The sequence below is a fragment of the Bos indicus genome, chromosome 1, assembly GCF_029378745.1.
Source record: "Bos indicus isolate NIAB-ARS_2022 breed Sahiwal x Tharparkar chromosome 1, NIAB-ARS_B.indTharparkar_mat_pri_1.0, whole genome shotgun sequence".
Lineage (NCBI taxonomy): Eukaryota > Metazoa > Chordata > Mammalia > Artiodactyla > Bovidae > Bos > Bos indicus.
The window spans coordinates 38,243,426-38,266,227 of record NC_091760.1 but is presented as its reverse complement, the minus strand read 5'-3'; the positions used below and the strand labels follow the sequence as shown (position 1 = coordinate 38,266,227).

General features: G+C 35.9%; 1 protein-coding gene across 2 annotated transcripts in view; it reads right to left on the bottom strand.

Annotated features, from left to right (window-relative positions):
- Positions 1–217: 217 nt before the first annotated feature.
- Positions 218–22,802, bottom strand: part of EPHA3 (EPH receptor A3) — a 405,754-nt gene continuing 383,169 nt past the window's right edge. For both annotated transcript variants that reach the window (XM_019965680.2, XM_019965731.2), the window contains exons 16-17: positions 9,270–9,425; positions 218–2,961 (exon numbers count right to left, since the gene is read on the bottom strand). In XM_019965680.2, coding sequence (XP_019821239.1) covers positions 2,856–2,961; positions 9,270–9,425 — 262 coding nt within the window. In that variant the 3' untranslated portion in view covers positions 218–2,855. The remainder of the gene's footprint in view (positions 2,962–9,269; positions 9,426–22,802) is intronic.

Genomic DNA, 22,802 nt, shown 5'->3' with positions numbered 1-22,802 from the left:
TACAATGTAAAATTATATCAACTAGAGCAGTATTTTAAAAGATATACAGTCACGCCTTGGTAATGTCTATGGATAACATAACATACATCTCTTCCCCACTAATGGAGAAAAAATAAACAGAAGCACATTCTTCTTGACTTGCATAAATTTCATTATTTTGCTGTTCAAATAAGCACGTTTTTATAATATTTAAAAAGGTTCAAAGACCACTTCCATATTCCAATCTGTAAAAAATATTTTCGTTATGTTTATTATAAAAATATAAATGTTTCCACTACAAATCATTTTACATTAGTAAGAGGCCATCTACATTGTACAACATAGACTAAATGAGTAATGTTTTGAAGATGAAAATTTAAAGTACACACATATTGCCAATCATATCACGTTTATACATGGCTTATTTGATACTTAGTACAGCTTAACATGGGCAAGTTACCAGAAATAAATATGTAAATCAAACTTAAGATACAATCAGATAGTATGGTACATGATATTATGAAACAATTGTGGTTTCGTGTTTACTGAAAGCCAACGCAGTTTCTGTACAAAGAGATGGCCATAAGCATTCTAGTACCTCTATTCCACAGTTAAGAATCGTACACTGTTATGTTTACATATGTACAGGGTAAGGATTGTGAAAAGTAAATTTGTAAGAAGTCAGATAGAAAAATAGTGAAAAATGAAGAGCAATATACTGCATATACAATTTCTACTTTCAAATGGAAACCACAGCCAAAATAAATGAAATAGATTAAACAATCCTCAACTTCTCCTAGTTCATGAAATGCACAGATTTTGTGGAGTGTGCACAGAATAGTACCTAAGAAAGTAAATGCTAGTCTGGACAAAAATGAGATTGAAGCCAGATTCACATCTCAATCTAACATTCCACAAAACAAAATGTTTGCTTAAAAAATGGTTTTGAGCTGCTTCTAGCAGGCTTAGGTGAAATTTGTAATTAATTTCATAATCATATATATCTTTTTAAAAGGTTCATGCTCTTATACACCCAATGCATAATTCTAGTAGGATGATTTGACTATAAGAATATTGAAGACATTTGAGAAATAATTTTATATATGAAGGAATACAACATAAGCCTTATTACACTAAATTTACAACAGATTAGCACTTGTGAATTTTGATCTGTGATTGTAAGCTGTGTAAGTGTTCCATTTTGCATAAGAACATAAAGGTTGCAGCATTGTTTTATCCATTCTATTCTTCTGACATATGCATTTCGTATTCCAATAACATGATAATATCAGCATTAGAAAGATTATAGATAGAGCTAAAATGTTGTTTCACAATGTATTATGGCTAGATCTCCACCAGGTATATATTTCAAATATTATGGAGTATGTTCATATTTGACCTTTATGGAACAGCAAGTCCAAGTTCCTTGCAAGAAGAGATCTCTCCAGATTTTGAGTCTTGATGGACAACCAGCTATTTTGACGATTATATGTTCAATAAGTGTCAAGAAGCTCAATGTTTCTAAGATATATACCAAAACTATAATAGGTGCATTTCACTGGAGACTCAAAGATAATAATACTTGCTATTGATGATGACAATGTTTAATTAATTTAGCAAAAGCTCAGTGATGCAGATGAATAGTTTAGTAATCCTTATTCCCTATAATCAGCTCAACAAGTTTAAGCAAATGTATAAAGAGGCATTTCAAAACCAGTCAGCCAGTGATCTTTTTGAGTCATGCATCAGCTTATAGGCAGCTTGTAGGCTACATTGCCAATTAATACAACAATCTAAATAGTACCCCAATCCTTTCCAGTGTAGCATTCTCTATTCAGGAGCTCTAATATAGCTCTTTTACCAATGGAGGGAGTTTATGGTCTCCTAAGCACCAGAGCAAGGCAGGTATGTCATTGAAAATCCGTTATACACAAGTCGGTATATCACACTAAATTAGGAGCACACAATTTATAATAAATGGAGAGACAGAAATGGGTGGAATAATTCAGACTGTGAGAGATTTGGTTAGTGTATGAACAAGGAAAGGGTTTTGTTTCTTTTTATATATAGATGTAGATACATATGAGTGTATGATTCAAACAGTCTGGAAAGAAACACATCATTTTCTGTGTCTAGTTTATCATGTTTTCTACTGCTGACAATTTGAGAGAGCATTTGGCACTTGGCTGTCACAAATCCAAATTAAATCATCAAGGCATAAATAGAAAACAATAAAAGACAATTAAAAAGAAAATAAATACGTACTTTTCTTCAAAATTAAAACACATTTTTACATGATAATACTTAAGGAGGCTAACAATCAAAAATGTGTAGTACTTAAAACAACTACAAACTTCATTTCTATATGCTTTTGAACAGATAAAGGAGAATAATACAATGAAAAGGTAGTAAATATGGCCGGATAGTTTGAGGTATGAATTCCTCTATTTTGCTTGCTTTCAAAGAAACAAAATACCTGTTACAGATCTCTTCTGTGTATAAAAATATCACAAGTCTGTTTTTCTGTGGCTATTCAGAAGCACAGCCACCATGGTCATTGCATTATTTCATTTGTTTTGCTTTTATGATAGTCAGTTTATGATCAATGGCTCTATGCTAGTTCTTTGTCATTTTGCGCTGAAGAATTCTGATTTAATCCATCAACTAATATAAAAAAGCAATTACAAAACAAAATACACCCACCCACCCATCCACTAAACAACAGGGGAAAATAAAGAGTTTTTTAATTCCATTTTAAGGCATTTTACTCGTATCTGAGTGTCTTATTGGGCTTGGAATGTCCACCAGTATTTCCAGTGTTGTCATCAGTCTGCAGAGTGATGCCACATCTTCCACTTTCTTCCAGAAATAGCACTTTACACTGGGACTGGACTATTCTTGGATTGTGTTTCTAGAACTTTAATACTGCTGATGATCTTCTTCTGGGGCCCAACCACAGTGACACCGACCTTTTTCATGTCGCTGTTAAAAAAAAAAAGAAAATTTCTGGTGAGAATCATGGGCTCCTGGACAGTATGTAAATAGGATATTTTCAATTAACAAAGCTTGTACAATTACAGATCCCAATGCTCTAGGTATAATTTTCTGATTTTTGTAACATATGTGTAGTATTATATATCCTGATTACTCCACCTTTGTCCTTGTGGAAGAATATAGGCTGTAGGATGAATATAGGAAGTGGGTTGAACAGTGTTCCCCTCAAAATTCCTGTCCATCTGGAACTTCACCACGTAAGGGCCCACTTGGGGATTGACTTGACTGATAGATTGTGTTTAGAGTGACACTGTATCAGTTTCTGCATTCAGTTCTTTAGCAACTAACAGATTCTACTTATCTCCTGAGGCACGCTCTCTAGGCCCCAGAGCTGCCAGTGGAAAAATACAACTACCTATTGAAGAGGTCATCAGTAAGCACTTGGTCTACAGTCCTTGGTATATGTAGCATCTGAACCAGGGCAAAGAATGAAACCATCTCAAACCCTCCAGACTAGATCAGATTCATGTTAGCTGAATACTTCATTCAACCCTAGCCCCAGAGGCGAAGAATCACCCACCTGAGCTCTACCCAAATTCATGACTCATGACACTGTGTGTACAATAAAATCCTTGTTGTTTTAGCCTTTTAGTTTTGGGAAGTTTGTTGTTCAGCCATAGATCACTGGAACAATTTCTTTAAAGTATAAAGTTCTTTCAAATTACAAAAAATGGCAAGGATATTTCTCTATCAAAATCATTAGATTTTAAATAGTTAATACTTGGAAACCAGGAATTGAAATAAATATTATAAGAATACATGGAACTTCATTTGGGGGGAGGGGGAAGACTTAGCTAAACATGTGCAAATAATTAATTAAACATTCTTGATTTAAGTAGTTCATACAATCACGTCTTTCAGGTCTTGACTCAAATATCCCTCTCTTATGAGATTTCCCTGATGGCTCTACTTCATATTGTAAAACCTATTTGCACTCATATCTGCACTTCTATTTCTTTTCTTGTTTCATTTTCTTCCAAAGTATGTATCACCATCCAGCATATTGCCTTTTTTTTTTTTTTTTGGTTTATTTATTTTTTTACTGTGTCTTGTCTAACAAGAAGGTGAATTCCATGTGAACTAGGATTCTTGTGGGTTCTGTACTATGCTTATCACACACACCCTAAACAATCACTCTCATTTAGCAGGGGCTCAATATAAATGGCAACCCACTCCAGTACTCTTGCCTGGAAAATCCCATGGATGGAGGAGCCTGGTAGGCTACAGTCCATGAGGTTGCAAAGAGTCGGACATGACTGAGCTACTTCACTTTCACTTTCAATATGTACTTACTAAAGAATAAATCGGTTGTCCAAAATATATTTATCTGGGAAGTTGACAGAGGATTAAGTGCAACTTGGAGTGCTAGGCAAATTGAAAATGGCAAGAAGAAAAAGCACACACATGCAAATGCACACAAAGGTGGGGCTCCTTTATATTGAGCATTTAAGAAAGAATGAAAAATTGGGAATTTAACTACATAGAATTGAACCAAATGATTTGTTAAAAAGTGAGTTCCCAAGCAATAAAGGTGTGCAAGAAGAAAATAGGCAACCACTTAAGAAGCAATTTACATGTTATTTAAGCATCTGCTGCATAAAATTAATCAAAGCTCAGTTGCATTCCTATTATCTAAGCTGGGAGTGAAATCACAATGCCCTACAGGTTACCCCTGAACCCTGCTGCCATTCAAGAGGCTAATAAATTCTCTATGGATAGCCTGTATTTTGCCTGAGGTCCTCTCTGGTCAGTCTTTAGCCACCTTGCTTCACCAGGAAGGCTAGTGGGGAGCTATGCTGACATCTAGCTTGCTGCCCTTTGTGTAACTGTGGATAATGAAGCCTTCATTTTAAGTATTGTTGTTGTTCAGTTGCTAAGTCGTGTCCAATTCTTTTGGACCGCTTGGACTGAAGCACACCAGGCTTCCCTGTCCCTTCCCACACCTAGGTTATCTATGTTGAACCCTGCTTTTGAGAATGCGTGCTCTACAGGATTTTGATTCTTTTATAAAGACACCAAGGATCTATCTTTAAAATGAACAACAAACATTTCTCTACTCATCCTTGAACTATGAATCTAAGAGCCGAAAACAGGACAGACATAAATATGTGTGTATAAATCAATAGATTCTCACTGTTTTTTACATTTCTTCTCTCATCTTTCTTCCAATTCTCTATCTCCCTCTCTATATATCTATGTATACATACATACTATACCTTGCTAATTTTTTTCTATGTCTCCTCTTTTCGGCCTTCTTTATAAGCTTAAAAACAAAATGCAATCATGGGGAGATAGAAAAAATGCTCCAAGGTACTATACTAAATTTCCTGAGGTCATTGAGAAATTTCAGCATAATGAGGGAGTAATACAAGCTATGATGCTTAACCCTGACTTTTCCTCTAGAACCGAACCACTGATTCTTTGGCCACTGGAAAAAATCAGATACTGCAAGTTCACAGACCAATTTGGGACAAGTCTGAAGGACCAGCCCAGCTTTAGGATTCTTGTTCCAACAAGTAGAACTGAGTCTTCTTCAGTCCAATGCTTCCTCATCGCTTCTTTATGGAATGTATGTCCCAAGGGTACATGAAGAAATCTGCATAAAACTGTTTCAGATTCAGCATCTGGGAACCCACTGTAAGCAAGCTGATATGGAGTCTTGTTGCTATTTAATGCAAAGGATTATACTGGGAAAGAGATTACAGTAAACATCCCTGTAGGTGATGCCTTAGCTTGAGCTTCTATGTATCTTCTACTCTCTTCCACCCATCAAAATGTCTTCTACCTGCCACTCTGCTATGACCAAAATCTCTCTAAACATCCCGCTGCTGTAGTCTCAGTAACACTCCCTGTATCCTTATCTCATTAGGACTACCCTATTGAGAAGAGCAATGGAAAAGTTCAAGACTAAAGAGCAGTTCAAGATTGAGACCAGAGGTTAATAAGCTATCTTATACTTCAAAGGCAAAAGGATAGGTGATGACACTTGGAAAATGGCATCCGAGGGTGCAGGGTAATGACATGCAGCAACTAATCTGCTCAGACTCATTCCACACACTTAATTCTCTTTCCAGTTTCTATAATCACTCTTGCCCTTTCTTATTCTCTCTTCCCTTCTCACATTAACCTTCCTTAATCCATCCTAGGCTATGGAATAATATTTTTTTAAAAATATGTTGACTGAATAAGACCACACATTTAAAAAATTCTATTTGAAAATTAGGTGACGAGTAGCTGGCATGTAAATGAAATCTCTAAACTAACTGGAATAAGCTAATATTTATTTGAGTATGAAACACTTGTCCAGTGATTGATAGTTTGGATAGAAAAAGAAAACAAATTTAATATTCTTTCTTAGGTAATAATCTGAAAGTCTTATTCTAAAAGAAACTCTAGAGTTATTTGGTCAAGGGAATCATTTCTGAATTGAGTCTGGACAACACCAAGAAAATAAGGATTGGAAGGAATCAAATTCAAGCAATACACCTAAGACTGCAAAAGAAAGGATGAAATATAGAGTTAAATATTTTTATAACATTGAAGATGAAAATGTTGCCTCACTATATTTCCCTAAATGATTAATGTATTAAATATTTTAAAATTCTTATATTTGTGATATAAACAAGGAAGGTGGCATATGAAATAATCCTTTGCATTAAAACAAGGAAGGTGGCATATGAGACAGAGAACCAATAAGTCAACAATACTTTTCAAGGAGTTTTAGGTCAGCATATGTTAATTCTTTGTTGACCCTAAATTGAGAAGAAAGGACAGAAGAAACACTTTGAAATACAGAGATCTGAAACCAACTGGCTCAGTGTGAAGGGGAAAATCTGAAAAAGCTGAGTATCCTAGGAAAAATCAGCTTTAATCTTGCATATAGACTCACAACTTGTTTAAATAATCATAACCACTAAGTGGGAATATTCCAGCCAGCCCAAAAAGAGCTTGCTATCCAATGCTGTACCAGAGACACACATTCCTAAGGTGAAAGTGTAACAAAGGCTGCTGCCACTTCACCTTTTTAAACAAATAGCATTCTGTCTACATTGGTAGATTAGGATATCTGACTATATTTAAATTGTGAGCTCGCTGTTAATCATATTAACAAGGTTCTGCCTCATCCATTTCAGTATACTGTTTCATTATCCAAAAGCTCTGAATGTTGATACTTTATTGAGAATAAACATTTGTATAGCTTTGCCTTTGAAAATCTGGCAATGGTGCAGAAATTTTTAGCTTTGTGTTTGTTCTTTGCTATGCTTCTGTGCTCTAAAGCAGGTGTCTTGTTGTCACAACCCAAACTATTTACACTACTAGAGTAAGAATTTCTAAAAATATTTAAATATATTAACATATCTTGGGGCTGTGTCTGATCAAAATAACTATCACAGAAACCCAAAGCACATTGTCAATTGGGTCAGAAGTCTATTCAATAAATACTATATTTCAAACAGGAATGCTAGCATGTATTAAGTAAACGAGTGTGAGTTTATATTCTAAGAATAAATTCACCTCTTCAGTATAATTTACCCTTTCTGTAGATCCTTTTGTGATGTCTGTGTTTCTGATAAGGATGCTATACCATTAATAGTAAACTCCTTTACCTATTTGTTAGGTGTTTGTATCTCTATTAATTACACTACACACTCCCTTTTGGCATCTAATCTATAACATTCCAAGTGTCTTTATTTAAATGATTGACAAGATGAGAAAGTCTTTAGATGCTCAACAACATTTGAATATTCAAATATTGGATATGACTTACAGAAAGTTGAGGGCACTAAAGGGTCTATTTAATGTAATAAAGATCAAAAGGTAGAAGAGTTTGATTCAAAGATGGATACAGTTTCCAAAGAGACTTTACAAGCTACAAAATTGTGGATGATTTTGATGTATCTGTTCCACACAAAAGCTCTTTTGGAGCAGTACTTTATGTTACCCTCAAGAAAGAATGCCTAGAGCCAAGTTCACGCTATCTCACTCCACCTCCTTTGAAATGAAATGATTAGCTCATGGCAAACATGTCTTTGGAGAAGCCAGTCTATCTATAAGCAGGACTGAGGCCTTCAGAATGTCTCTCCTGGGGACTTAGAATAAAGAGAGTTGGACCCTGGTCAGTTGAATGACATACCAAGGTTGTGCGATCTAGGACTGAGAGAGTCATTTTCAGCTATGTGCATGAGGATACAGAAAAGTCACTGAATAGAACAAGAAAAAATGATGCAGCCTCATTAGAAAGTGAAGTCAACTGTCTCATTCACAGAGTGATGAAGAATATGGTTTCCAGTTTTCACTTCCTATTTCCAGTTAGCAAACTTGGTGAATGAGGATGACTTTTATGGATTATTCACTGGGTTAATTTAATTCCTTATAAACCCCTTCTCCTTAAGGCCATGGGTTTCTCATATCAAAGAAGTCCTATTACCAAAGGATCCCTATTGTACCACAGGATCCCTAAGATGTGTATTTGTGTGTGTGCTCAGTCCTGTCCGACTCTTGGGGGCCCCATGGACTATAGCCAGCCAGGCTCCTCTGCCCGTGGAATTTTCCAGGCAAGAATACCGGAATGGGTTGTCATTTCCTACTAGCTTTTAACACATGAAATTATAAATTATAAAATAAAACTAATTAATATTTATCAATTGTGCATTTCTCTCTTTTGAAACCGATCATAAGCCTTTTTAAGGAAAATTATGTCTTAAACTTGCTTATAACTTTATTTTCTAGCATCAGATCACTTAAGAATAGGTGATAGTATAATATAAGTTGTTTATTTAGTATCTTTGAGAACTACTTTTAGACTTTGACATGTTCCCCTGTATATCAGATTATCCACCTAGTTCTCAAATTTCCATTTCCACAAAGGTTAGGCTTTGTTAGAAACAACAGAAATTCACAAATGTGGGGGTATACAGTTATCATGCTATATCTGCCTATGTTCTAAATTAGAGGCTTGGGTCTGTTGGGGTGGGGTGTGGGTTTATATCTGGTGGTTTATCTGAAGGTCACAGTTCAATGAAGATAGCTTTTGTGGAGATGAAGCATGAGGGAGGAACACACATCAACACATCAATCTAGAAGACATCCTTGAGAAAGAGACCCAGGATCCAGCTCAGTGGGTTCAGGAGAAAGTTAAGTACCTTAGAGATTCATTTACTCTTTAAATATACTAATTCAAGACATATATGTCCACTAGAAAGTTCAGAATCATTCAGTCAAAAGCTTATTCTTACTCTGCAGAAATCTTGGCTATGGTGTCACAAGAACTGTACTCCACGCCTGTGAAGATTTCCTTGCACTGTGCTGTTCGGACACCGTTAAGCCAGTCACCTGTCGTGCGGAAGGTAGTAATGTCGATGTTACTTTGGTCCAGGAGAAGGTTTGAGGGCCTGCAAGAAAATAAAATACCAAAGGGAGAAAGATCAGGAGTCAGCAGAGTTGCTGTGTGTCAAAATTCGACACCAACATCAGCAGGGACTTCCAGACTTCATGTGGCGCTCCTGTGTATTTGTAAAATTTATCTGCCATGAAGCCTTCATCTGCTCAAGCTGGCAGCTTGCAAGAACACTGTGTAATCATCTTGTCTCAGTGCTCCCCTTCTCTACTCATGACTGCTTTTTAAATTTCTGAAACTTTGCCAGTGAAAAGCATAAATATATCCATACATACTTCTATAATTTAATTTGTTTAACCATTAGCAAAGATGGTGGTAATTTAGGTTGCAGTTATAGCTGACATGACATTCTGAACACTCTGTTGTCTGCTTTGGTGGATGGATTTGTTTCCAATATTAAATCCTGCCTACTGAATGTTCATCTGCAGACATTGTACAGGATGCTGTCTAAGGGAAAATTTGAACAATGTAGACTATATTTACAGCAGGACGTAAAGTTCGCACAAATTTAATGTCACATTGTCATTAAAAATTAAAAAGAAATAGAAAACAGTAGATGAGTAACAAGAAGTGAAAGTCTAACAACTAGGACAACACCAAATATATTTTACAATATAAACATACATATATATGTGTGTGTGTATATATACACACAAAGATAGATAATAGATAGCCATTGTGATTATGATTTTTATTGCACAATATAGTCAGCATTAACAGGAATTTTTCAGTTCAATTACTCAGTCATGTCTGACTCTTCGCGACCCCATGGATTGCAGCATGCCAGGCCTCCCTGTCCATCACCAACTATCGGAGCTTACTCAAACTCATGTCCATTGAGTCGATGCTGCCATCCAAACATCTCATCCTCTGTCATCACCTTCTCCTCCTGCCTTCAATCTTTCCCAGCACAGAGTCTTTTCCAATTAGTCCTTCACATCAGGTGGCCAAAGTTTTGGAGTTTCAGCTTCAGCATCAGTCCTTCCAATGAATATTCAGGACTGATTTCCTTTAAGATTGACTGGTTGGATCTCCTTGCAGTCCAAGGGACTCTGAAGAGTCTTCTTCAACACCACAGTTCAAAAGCATCAGTTCTTTGGTGCTCAGCTTTCTTGATAGTTCAACTTTCACTGCCATACATAACTATGGAAAAACCATTGCTTTGACTAGACCTTTTGGTAAAGTAATGTCTCTGCTTTTTAATATGCTGTCTAGTTGGTCATAGCTTTTCTTCCAAGGAGCAAGTGTCTTTTAATTTAATGGCTGCGGTCATCATCTTCAGTGATTTTGGAGCCCGAGAAAATAAAATCTGTCACTGTTTCTATTGTTTTCCCATCTGACATGGAGTGATGGAACTGGATGCCATGATCTTAGTTTTCTAGATGTTGAATTTTAAGCCAGCTTCTTCACTTTCCTCTTTCACTTTCATCAAGAGACTCTTTAGTTCTTCTTCACTTTCTGCCATAAAGGTGGTGTCATCTGCATATCTGAGGTTATCAATAACCTCAATATTTCTCTCAGCAATCTTGATTCAAGCTTGTGCTTCATCCAGCCTGGCATTTCATGTGATGTATTCTGCATATAATTAAATAAGCAAGGTGACAATATATTACCTTGATGTACTCCTTTCCCAATTTGGAACCATGTTTTCCAGATTTGGTTCCATGTCCAGTTCTAACTGTTGCTTCTTGACCTGTATATAGGTTTCTCAAGAGGCAGGTCAGGTGGTCTGGTATTCCCATCTCTTGAAGAATTTTCCAGTTTGTTATGATCAACACAGTCAAAGGCTTTGGCATAGTCAATAAGGCAGAAGTAGATGTTTTTCTGGAACTCTCTTGCTTTTTCGATGATCCAGCAAATGTTGGCAATTTGATCTCTGGTTCCTCTGCCTTTTCTAAATCCAGCTTGAACTTCTGGAAATTCACAATTCACATACTGTTGAAGCCTAGCTTGGAGAATTTTGAGCATTACTTTGCTAGCATGTGAGGTAAGTACAATTGTGCAGTAGTTTGAACATTCTTTTGCATTGCCTTTTTTCAGGATTGGAATGAAACCTGACCTTTTCCAGTTCTGTGGCTACTGCTGAGTTTTCCAAATTTGCCGGTATATGGAGTGCAGCACTTTCACAGCATCATCTTTGAGGATTTGAAATAGCTCAACTGGAATTCCATCACCACCACTAGCTTTGTTCATAGTGATGCTTCCTAAGGCCCACTTGACTTCACATTCCAGGATGTCTGGCTCTAGGTGAGTGATCACACCATCATGGTTATCTGGGTCATGAAGATCTTTTTTGTACAGTTCTTCTGTGTATTCTTGCCACCTCTTCTTAATATCTTCTGCTTCTGTTAGGTCCATACCATTAGGATTGACTTATATAATTACAGGTCTGACTATAGGTCTATGACCAACTGCAAGATCTGGTGACTCAAAGGAACAACAGGGATAAAAAAGAAATGGAGGAAACCATGTTTTGATCTCTGAGGAGCCAAGAGAAGCATCCTATTGGTAAACTGCCTTTGGGTTGTTTTTTGAGCTTTCAGTGATCTCTTTAATTGTCCTGTGACTCATAAGGCTGGGACCAGTCACCAGGTAGACACTTGATTGTCTTTCTCTTTATTCTTTCCTCTTAGTATGGGTGCTTGAGCAAATAGTAGTTATGAAGGCCTTTGCTTTAAGATGAACAATAATAATAGCCATAAGAATTATGTTAAACAATTATGAACACTAACAATATGCCAGAGACTATACTGGCATAGACTAAGCATAATACACAGATACGAAGGACTTTAATCTTTATATTAGTTAGACACTGATGCTATGTCCCTATAATTCTTGTGGAATCTGAAACTAAAATTAAGTGACAAATCAAAGTTCTGCCCACATTTAAAAGGAATTTTTTAATTGGGAGATTTCTGTTACTACTGATAATATTTCTCCAACTCACTCCTAATGTATGAGACATGCGTAAGCATGAGGTCAATATTCTGATATCTAAACAAACATGTCCTAGATCTGCATGCTGCTGTTGGAAACACGTGAGAGACATGTAAATTCATTTGGATTTTGATGGGGAGATATTAAATTTATCTGCTAAAGATACAATTTTAATTAAAAATAAGTTTATTTGATAAAAATGAAAATTTAATACAATTTTAATACTGAGTTTAAGAAAACATTGACAGCATGATTGTTTGGTTCTATCTGTATTTGCATGCTCTGTGGAAAATACATATGAGTAATTACTTCCCTCCTTGTCATGATTTGTGAAATGGAGACAGACAAATGTGGAGGATTTTTCAACCTTTTTTCTATTAGACTAAACTCAACCACTTCAATCCTCTTTACCCCAAATGTTTTAATTATAAATAAAAAATTAAAGTAAAAGTCACTGGGTTGTGTCTGACTCTTTGAGACCCCATGGACTACACAGTCCATGGAATTTTCCAGGCCAGAATACTGGAGTGGGTAGCCATTTCCTTTTCCAGGGGATCTTCCCAACCCAGGGATGGAACCCAGGTCTCCCTCATCACAGGTGGATTCTTTACCATCTAAGCCACCAGGGAAGCCCAAGAATACTGGAGTGGATAGCCTATCCCTTCTCCAGCAAATCTTCCCAATCCAGGAATCAAACAGGGGTCTCCTGCATTGCAGGTGGATTCTTTACCAACTGAGCTATCAGGGAAGCCAAATTAAAGTTATGGAGTTTGTAATTTGTTTTGCTGTGTTATAGTTTAGTTTTAACTAACCCTCACAGGTCATCTAAAAGAAAGAATGAGAAATTAAGCATTATTTTACAAAACATTATCTTTCCTTTAGGAATATCTAGAACATCCCAAAATATAAATGTAGTATTTTATAATACTATAAACATTATACATATACATAAATAATTCTGGAATATATACATAAATAATTTTCTATGATTCTTTAAATTACTAATCTGAAAAAAATTCATTTTTTAAATCATTGAAATTTTTTGTGTTTTATTTTCTTAAGAATTTGAGAAATTACAGAAATAGATACACAAGCCAGGTTCCAAAACATGCACAATATTCTTGGGTAGTTTTGCATGACCATCATGAATGAAATATCCTTTGTCACTGGCCAACATTGGATATAATATTGTACCCATTGGATAAGACTTGGAATCAGTAAACAAAATTGATAGGTGCAGCATTAAATCAGGTGTGAGGAAATTTTCTAAGAAAAGTAAAGTGAGACCTAGAAAGGAGACAATAAAATATTGGACTATCTACAGGCATGCACACACACTCACATATACTCACATCCTACAGCTTGGATTTCTACAGTAGCTGAAGCACAGACTAATCTAATGTTGACTCTTGTCGACTCCTGGTCCCATGAATAGCAATCCTTTTTTATTTATGAGCTTGTGGGTATGAAGAATCAAACCCCAGGACGTTTATTCAGAATATTTACGAAGTATGCCTAATAGCAAAATGCAGAGTTTTTCTTTCTCAATTCAAAATGGTTTGTATTTTTAAACTCAACAATACCGTCGGACTCAACAAGAATTTGGAAAAAATTAGTACAAACAAATTGAAATAAAACAGGACAGGCGGATTAGGGATTAGAGTGACCCCAACTGAGTCTTTCTGTTTATTACTTGGATCAAAGTATGAGGAAGACAAAGAATGACCTAATTTTAATGCCAGTGACCTCAGAATAACCAGCCCTGCAAAGTATCATTTTTCCACTTCCAGGATTTCTCTGGGGAATTCAAATAAAAATTGGTTCTTTTCCTCCTCCGAGAGGACATCTGGAGAGTTTATCAATGGATAGGAATTTGTCTCTCACTGTGAAGAGCCTGTGATGTCTCTTCATGCGCACCAGGGGAATGTAGGCTTTTTGAGCAGCTGCAGGCATTGGAGTTTTTTTAGACCTAGCCCCAGACATTGGGTCTGAAGGGGAAATTTATAGGCTGGGTGATGTGCACTGTGAGCTCACACTTTTACTAGACAAATTAGATGGGTTTCAATCCGTGCAGCTGTAAACGATGTCCTGCAGAGTTCCACCTGATCTTTTACAGCTTTTCATAAATCAGTACCTACTGGCCGCAGACTGCAGTCATTAAAAAGAAATCATGGAAATTACATGTTTGCTCAGGGGAAGCAAAAAATAACTTTCCTCCCTTTCTTTCTCCCTCCTTGGATTTTGGTTTCTGAATTATTCTTTTGTGGATTTTCATACTGTTGCTTTAAAGAGGTACACATATATTTTCTTCCCACCAACTCTTACTTTATCTGTAAATGCTCATAACAATTAGCACCAGATACTCGGGACAAATATCAATAAGTAACTGCTAGTCCCAAGAATATCTTCTTATAATGATCTTATTTCGGTATTGCACTAGAATTCTAACTCTAAAATTGAATGTTAAGTTATCCTTTTATAATATGGAAAGACTCTTTTGGGTTTACAAAGGGCTTTATTTTTTATGTATTAAGAATAATGATTTATATATTTTTCTTGAATGAATAAGTAGATGCCTACTGAGTCTAGAAGTAAATATTAGTAATGTTGAAGATGTATTCTATCCCACTATAATTATATGCTTTTTGTCTGTTGTGAATAGTTTCAGGGACCATAAAGAGTAGTTTCTCAGCAGCAAAATGTTAATTATATTTATATTTATTGATATTATTGCCTGAGAATGGTAAAATACTTTTCAATTCCTTTTCTAATTTATTGTTAACATTTTTATTTCAAGGAGTACCTTATTGTATTTCAAGGGAAAATTGTGTATTTGTCAAATTTCTAAACATGAATTTATGATCATTTTCATCTTTTTATCCCTAATATAAGAAATTCCAATAGGATGAAATGAATTTAACTTGTCATCAGTAACTAAAAATAATTTTGAGTACATATAGTTCCCAACAGGAGACTAGTACATAAATGACACATTAAAGAGGAGTAAAGTCATTGTGTTTATTTTAATTGTCTCTAGACCTTAAGGACAAAATCTTAGCAGTTATAGCTATTACATCTGGTTTAATTTCTCCCAATGGTAAAATTACTTGCTTTGATTTTTAAGATTAAAAAAAAAAGAGAGATCACCTGAGTATTTGGAATATTTGCTTTCTTCTAAAATGTTCTTTATCATATTTGTTCAGTAAGGAAAGTCACCCTGTCAGTTTCAGAATTAGAGGTCAAAGTCATTTTGAGAAATAGATTGTTTTTTGGTCCTTAGACTTCTACTAAATATTTGTTAAAAATATTTAGTATTTAAAATTTTAAAAATATTTGTTAAAAAAAAGTAGACATTCTCTAAAATAAATATATTTTGTTCTCTTAGAGATCAGTAGCATTTGTTAATGTTAATTTAGTGCCATTAATGGGGAAAAATTATAAGTACTGCTTATTTTTGTTCTTATTTATTCTGCAACTTAATGACGATAAACCCTTACAAAGTTAGCAATAAGAATTAGCACAATGAAACAATATATTTTAAATCATTCCAATTAAATTAACTAAGTATAATTGACTCTTTATTAGTCTAAGTATTTAAAATATATCATTTAAGTCTTTAGACTATAAATTAGGTTACCTTCATTTAGAACCTCATTCTAAAAATATTGAATGTATTATATCATTCTGTATGCCCCAAATTTATATTCTAAAATTTATGATAGTATTGATGAATCCAATGACATGGCATTTGAAAATTTTGTGAATTTAAAGAAAAAGTTATTTCTCTATTTCATTTTATATACATAAATATCCCCAAATAAAGGCATCTTCTCTCTGAATAGAAATGAATTCATCTTTCATGTTTCTTTATTTTTAGTTTTTTAAATTTTTAAATTTATCTACATTTATAAAATTAATACAATGAATTTATTTAAATCTAGGTGCTATATTTTATACATTTTATACATGTAAAATTAGTTATTATATAATACGTAAATATGATATAATATGGATTACATATATATACAAAATATAAAACTAATCTTCACTATAGTTTCTTTTAAAAATGAATTTTGCTTACTTTTTAATCTGTATAACAAAAACAAAGAGCTGACTCATTGGAAGAGACCCTGATGCTGGGAAAGATTGAGGGCAGAGGAGAAGGGGGTGACAGAGGATGAGATGGTTATATAGCACCACCAACTCAATGGACATGAGTTGTAGAAAACTCCAGGAGATAGGGAAGGACAGGGAAGCCTGGCATGCTGTAAACATGGGGTTGCAAAGAATCAGACATGCCTTAGCAACTAAACAACAAATAACAAAAATGTATGATAAAATGAGAGAAAATTTATCTTTCTAAGACTACTTTCTATTTATTTTTATAGCAGCAATTTCTATCAAGAACTTCTTTAAGAAAGACTTTTCCAATTCTTTAAAAAGGAAGAGCTCTATTTTTACCCTTTTATACAGGTGCATTATGACTATATTTTTCATTTTTTCTATATTTATCAAAAGCATTATTTTTGCATTGTATTTTCTTTTTCATCATCCCAATTATAACAAAATCTCTTAAAATGTACTTCATCTATCATTCTAAAAAATCAAATTAACTATCTAAAAAAAACTCAATGTCCTTCTCATTGTTTAGAGTGGCTCTTTTCCTTTATTGTCTTTTTTTGCCTCATTCTTTTGCAGCTTTTGATTATACAATTCATTCTATCCGCTTTTGGAAAATTCCTTGATCTATAGTTTTTCTAATGGTTTAAGTTTCATTCCTAACTCTGTCTGTTCTTATTTCTACCTACCACTTCATATGCTTCTGCTCTGATATTGGTGCTGTTCTCCAAAGCTCTAGACAGAGACCATTTTCTTTCTTTCTGGATAGAAGTCTATGCAGTGGTTTAGTGTTCTGAGATAACAGCTAATGTTTCCAACACTTTTCCTTCTAGGATTGCCACCGACTGGCTTGACTGGCTCTGTAGTTCTCTTATAAGGAGTCTGAAATCTCCATAACCTACTGTGATACCCCGTTACGCACTGTGGAAGCATTCATTCATTTCAATCAGTTTCTTGGTTCTTATAGATTTTTGAGGTCTACACTAAGTGACGGAGGGATTTAGAGGCTTCAGAAACACCACTGACCACAGAGCAGCACAGGAGCAGCAAGGAGAAGCTCCCAGTCTGGGAGATTGGGAGGCAGGGTGTCTCACTGTCAACCCATGCAGACAAACACCCTCCACTATTCACAGATTACAGTCTTCCTATGATCCTTGGGATATGAGAGCTTTAAGTAGAAATTATATTATTATGTCGGAGAAGGCAATGGCACCCCACTCCAGTACTCTTGCTTGGAAAATCCCATGGACGGAGGAGCCTGTTAGGCTACAATCCATGGGGTCGCTAAGAGTCGGACACGACTGAGCGACTTCACTTTCACGCTTTGGAGAAGGAAATGGCAACCCACTCCAGTGTTCTTGCCTGGAGAATCCCAGGGATGGGGAAGCCTGGTGGGCCGCCATCTGTGGGGTGGCACAGAGCCGGACACGACTGAAGTGACTTAGCATAGCATATTATTATGTAGAAGAATAAAGATGGATATACTTGTGGTAAAAATCAGCATGACTAGATCGAGACTTATACCTTCTAAATGTGTTTCTAATAGTGTTTTTTCGAAAAAATTATCTTTGCAGTCAGAAGGCTTGAAATTGGATGCTTAGCTTTAGTCTCTCCCCAGCTTGTGATGTAACTTTCCATGTTCTTGTGGGACTCAGTCTCATTGTGTCCAGAGTGCTAATCTTCCTCACACAGCTGTTCACCCTTCTGCACTTGGTACCCCGTTTAGTAACAGCACTGTCCTCAGAGTCCTCCTTGTTCACCTGGAAGTATTCTCTGCTACTCCATGTCACTCTGCATTGCTCACTACTCACCATGTCTTATAATACTTCTTTACAACTGTTTGAATTCACACCTTTTTTTAAAATAAATTTTCTCTTCTTTACTCTAGCCTAAGTCCTTCCCAAGACTATTGAAATTACCTCCTTACTCCTTATCACGCACTCTTCCTCTCCAGTTCTTCTAGGTACATTTGCAGAGAACTACTCCACATGTCATTTAATTGTCTTCAACGGCTCCTCTTTTCCTCATGGACAAAAGTCCAGATTTCTAGAGATGACATGCAATCTTCCATTTTCTGGTGAAATCATATAGTGGCTCCTTCCTCATAATTCCTTATCTGATCCTATATTATCCCAGAAATAGTTTATGCAGTGTAAATTGAAGTATTGTAAATTTTTGTGTGTCTTGATTTTCTGTACAGTGTTCTCCCAGCCTGGTATGATCTTATACTGGTAGACATTTCACTCATCATCCACTAGTCGCTCAGTTCCAAAAATTATTTCTCTGCAACTTCCAAAGAATCTCAAAGCTCAAAGTAAACTCATTCTTTGTTCATGATTCCTAAACACTTTGTCTTTTTGTTCCAATAATTACTTAACCTGAGGGATATTACTGTCGACCTTGAACAACACTGAAATTCACTTAGTCTGTCCTCCCTATTTGCAGTTTCTCCTATCTGAGATTCCTTGATTCCTTGGCACCCCAAGATTCAACCAACCACAAACCCTGGAGTAGTGTAGTGTTTGCTACTGAAAAATATCTGTGTATAAATGGACCCCTATAAGCTTCCCCAGTTGCTCAGCGGTAAAGAATCCACCTGTAATGTAGGAGCCTCAGGAGATGCGTGTTTGATCCCTGGATTGGGATCCCTGGATTGGGATCCAAGTTTGATCCCTGGATTGGATTGATCTCCTGGTGGAGGACTTGGCAACCCACTCCAGTATTCTTACCTGGAAAATCCCACAGATAGAGGAGCCTAGCAGGCTACAGTCCATGGGGTCGCAAAGAGTCAGAAACAACTAAAGAGAAGGAGCATGGACCCCTACAATTCAAACCTGTGCTGTTCAAGGGTTAATTGTATAGTATTGCTGAACTTTTCCTCCAATTTTCAAGGCAAGCTGTTGCAAGTGGAGGCTGTGTCTCTTTACCTGTATAATCACCATGTGCTAAGTTGCTTCAGTCCTGTCCAACTCTTTGGGACCCTATGGACTAGAGCCTGCCAGGCTCTTCTGATCATAGGATTCTCCAGGCAAGAATACTGGAGTGGGTTGCCATGCCCTCCTCCAGGGCATCTTCCTGACCGGTGTCTCTTATGTCTCCTGCATTGGCAGGCAGGCTCTTTACTATGAACTGCCACTTGGGAAGCCCTCAGGGCCCAGTATAACACTTCACACAAAGTAAATGCTAAATAAATCTTCATATTGATATACAGTCAAAACTTCAAATTTATTCATGTCTCCTCCATTTACTCTACTTTTAGGAAAATGAATCAATTACTGGAGAACAAACATAAAATTTACTCCAACTGCCTTTCCTTTCTCACCACTTCTTGCAACATCTAAGTAAGTTTTTAATCTGATACACCATGACCATCTGCTTAAACACATTCCCTACTTCCAGCAATGATATTCACAAAGACACTCTCACTGGAATATTCTTTGGGAATGTTTCTGCTATGAATCATCAACTCTAAGGAAGGTTGAAAAGTAAAATAATGCATTGTAGTAAGATTTCTGTAACAGTATATGAAATAAAATGTGCCATAAAACTAACTAGACTCAGGCAGACTCTGGAAAACAACATCCCTATAAAAATTGATAGAAGATGTTGTTTTTCCTAAAGGACTTTATAGACATAATTCTTTACAGTGATCCAAATAACTAAGTCATTCAGAAATTTGAATCCTTGGTGCCATCCACAAACTCAGATTGAGACAATCTCCAAGTGTATTGAAGAGGAAGGGAAACATAAGATTTATGCTTAGGGGAAATAAAAGAAAATTAAGGTTAGGGTTAGGATTAGGGTTAGGGGAAAATTATAAGCTTTTACCTTTATGACTAGTGTCTGTAGAAATCCATATACTGAATAGGAAAAAGAACTGGAATATTTTTTTCTAAAAATTGTGTGTCTGTTGAAATGGAAATTTAGTATTATTTCAGCAAATACATATTCATGTGTGTAACAGATATTTATTGAATTTCGAGTATCAACTGGTAATACAAGGGAAGCACAGCATCTGATCTCATTGGTCTTAGAGCTAATTGGAGGAATAAATACTTAGAAAATGCACACAACTGAATTACAGTTGGGATGAAGAAGAAGGACACAGTGGCCTGTAAAACAATTAATAGTGTTGACCTTTAAATCTTGTTGCCAGAGAATGCCTCAATTAAGACAAGGCATAGAAACTGCTTTCTAAGGGAAATGGACACAAAGAAGACTCTTACAACAAGAACAGCATGAGCTACTGTCCTCCTGTCTGACATGCTTTGACTTTCTGAAGGAACCTGAAGTTGGTCACTGAGGCTACCATACTATTTAAGTGAAAGGAGCTCAGGTTGAAAGGCTGAAATGCTCCCCACAAAGCAGTTGTGTAAATCAAACAGCCTTACATCTCTGCCTTAAATGCCTTAATGGGTTCCTCATGCATTTCAAAAAATTCCAAAGTCCTCCCCATGACCTGGTACCCTCAAGTACTCTGGCTTCTGTTTGCCTTCCTGTGACAGACTCTTCCTCTCCCTTCTGTCCTTCCATTATGTTGTTGTCCTTCTGCCATTTTCGAGAACACTTTAGACTCACCTGCAGTTTATTTTTACTATGCCTAGAGTTCTTTTTTTTTTCCCAACCACCCTTTAATGATCGATCACAGCCTTTTATTTATTTCCTTCCTATAATCCGTGCCAGTCTATTGTCTATTTGTATACATTATAGAAGATGTCTATTCATCTTATAGAATGTAAACTCTGTAGGAAACATATTTGTCTTCATCACTATTCTCCAGCATCTGCACATGCCTAGCACATAGTAGATTAGCATACAATAAATAATTGTTAAAAAATGAAGAAATTAATATTTGAATAAAAGAAAGGACATTGGAGGAGCAGGGGTATTTAAATCACCAAAAAGAATGCAGATTTTTTTCCAAGTGTAATGGAAATTCAAAATCAGTTATAAAGAGGTGACAAATTATATTGTATATACACAATTTATTGAATTCTCCAGACATGTATATTGGAGTGGGTAGTTATTCCCTTCTTCAGGGCATCTTCCTAACCCAGGAATCAAACCTGGGTCTCCTATATTGCAGGCAGAGTATTTACCACCTGAGTCACCAGGAAAGCCTGGTATATATTTATCAATATATAGAGATTGATAGGAAAATTCTGAAGACTCTGTGAGAGATGCTCAAAGTGGGACAAGAATGGAATCAGGGGACACATTAGGAGACTACTGCAGTGCCCTAGGTCAGAAGGAGAAAGTCATAGGAGAGAGCGTTTGCAGTGAAAAGGGAGCGAAATGGATCATGTTGACACAGTGCTCACCTGGGTTGAAGTGTGGAGGCCAAGAAAGTGGGGCCAAGATGGTTCTAATACTGATTGGGCAGATGTATAGGTGCTAGTGTATTCAACTAAATTCAAAATGCAGTAGGAGAATGAGATTATCAGGAGTAAATAAAAGGATAAAATTTTGAATATTAAATTTTGAAATGTCTGTCTTTGAGACCCTTATTGGAGAAGTTTGGCTCTGAAGGGTGGTAGAAAAATAAGAAAGTAGTTGACAAGAGATGTGGAATCAGCAGAGGTAATGTTGATAAATAGCCTTTTCTAAATTCCCTTGATGATAAAAATTACCTGGAGTTTTTTTTTATCAAATGTACAAATTCCACTCCTTTCCTGAAGATTCTGAATTAGTAGCTTGGGTTAGACCTGGATATTTGAACATTTAATAAATTCCCTCTAGTGATCCTTTTACTAGGGTAATTTGAGAAACAATGTAATAGAACATATTTTTTATGACAATAATCTTGCAGAAATAAAGAGCCTGCTTATGCAGGAGAGAGGGAAAGAGGCTGGATACACAGGGGATGGAGAGGAGCGAGAGAAAGGCATTTGCCTCTGACATTGGAAGCATACTTCCTCTCTCTCTTCTAATTACAGGAAAGAAGGACTCCCCTCTCTTGTAATTATAGGAAAGAAGAACACCAGTATGTTTTTGTTTTGCTGCTAGAATTTTCCATCGGATGGCTTGTATTTTCTCAATAAAGCATGTAGCAAGGGCATTACTGGAAAATTAAATGGGAAGAGGAATATGTGTAATCAGCTATGAAAAAGAATACAATAATCATTGTCAAAAGTGGGAAAGAAAATTTTCTAAAGAAAAATAAGATCTCTTGACATTGTTGCATGGCAACATAAGGTTGTCATTAATAAATTTATAAAGGCATAATCTGCCCAGCTGTGCATTTTAATCTCAATAAGAAAACATAAGCACAATTTCTAAAATTTTTATAGTGAATTAAGAAAAACATGTTCCCTAA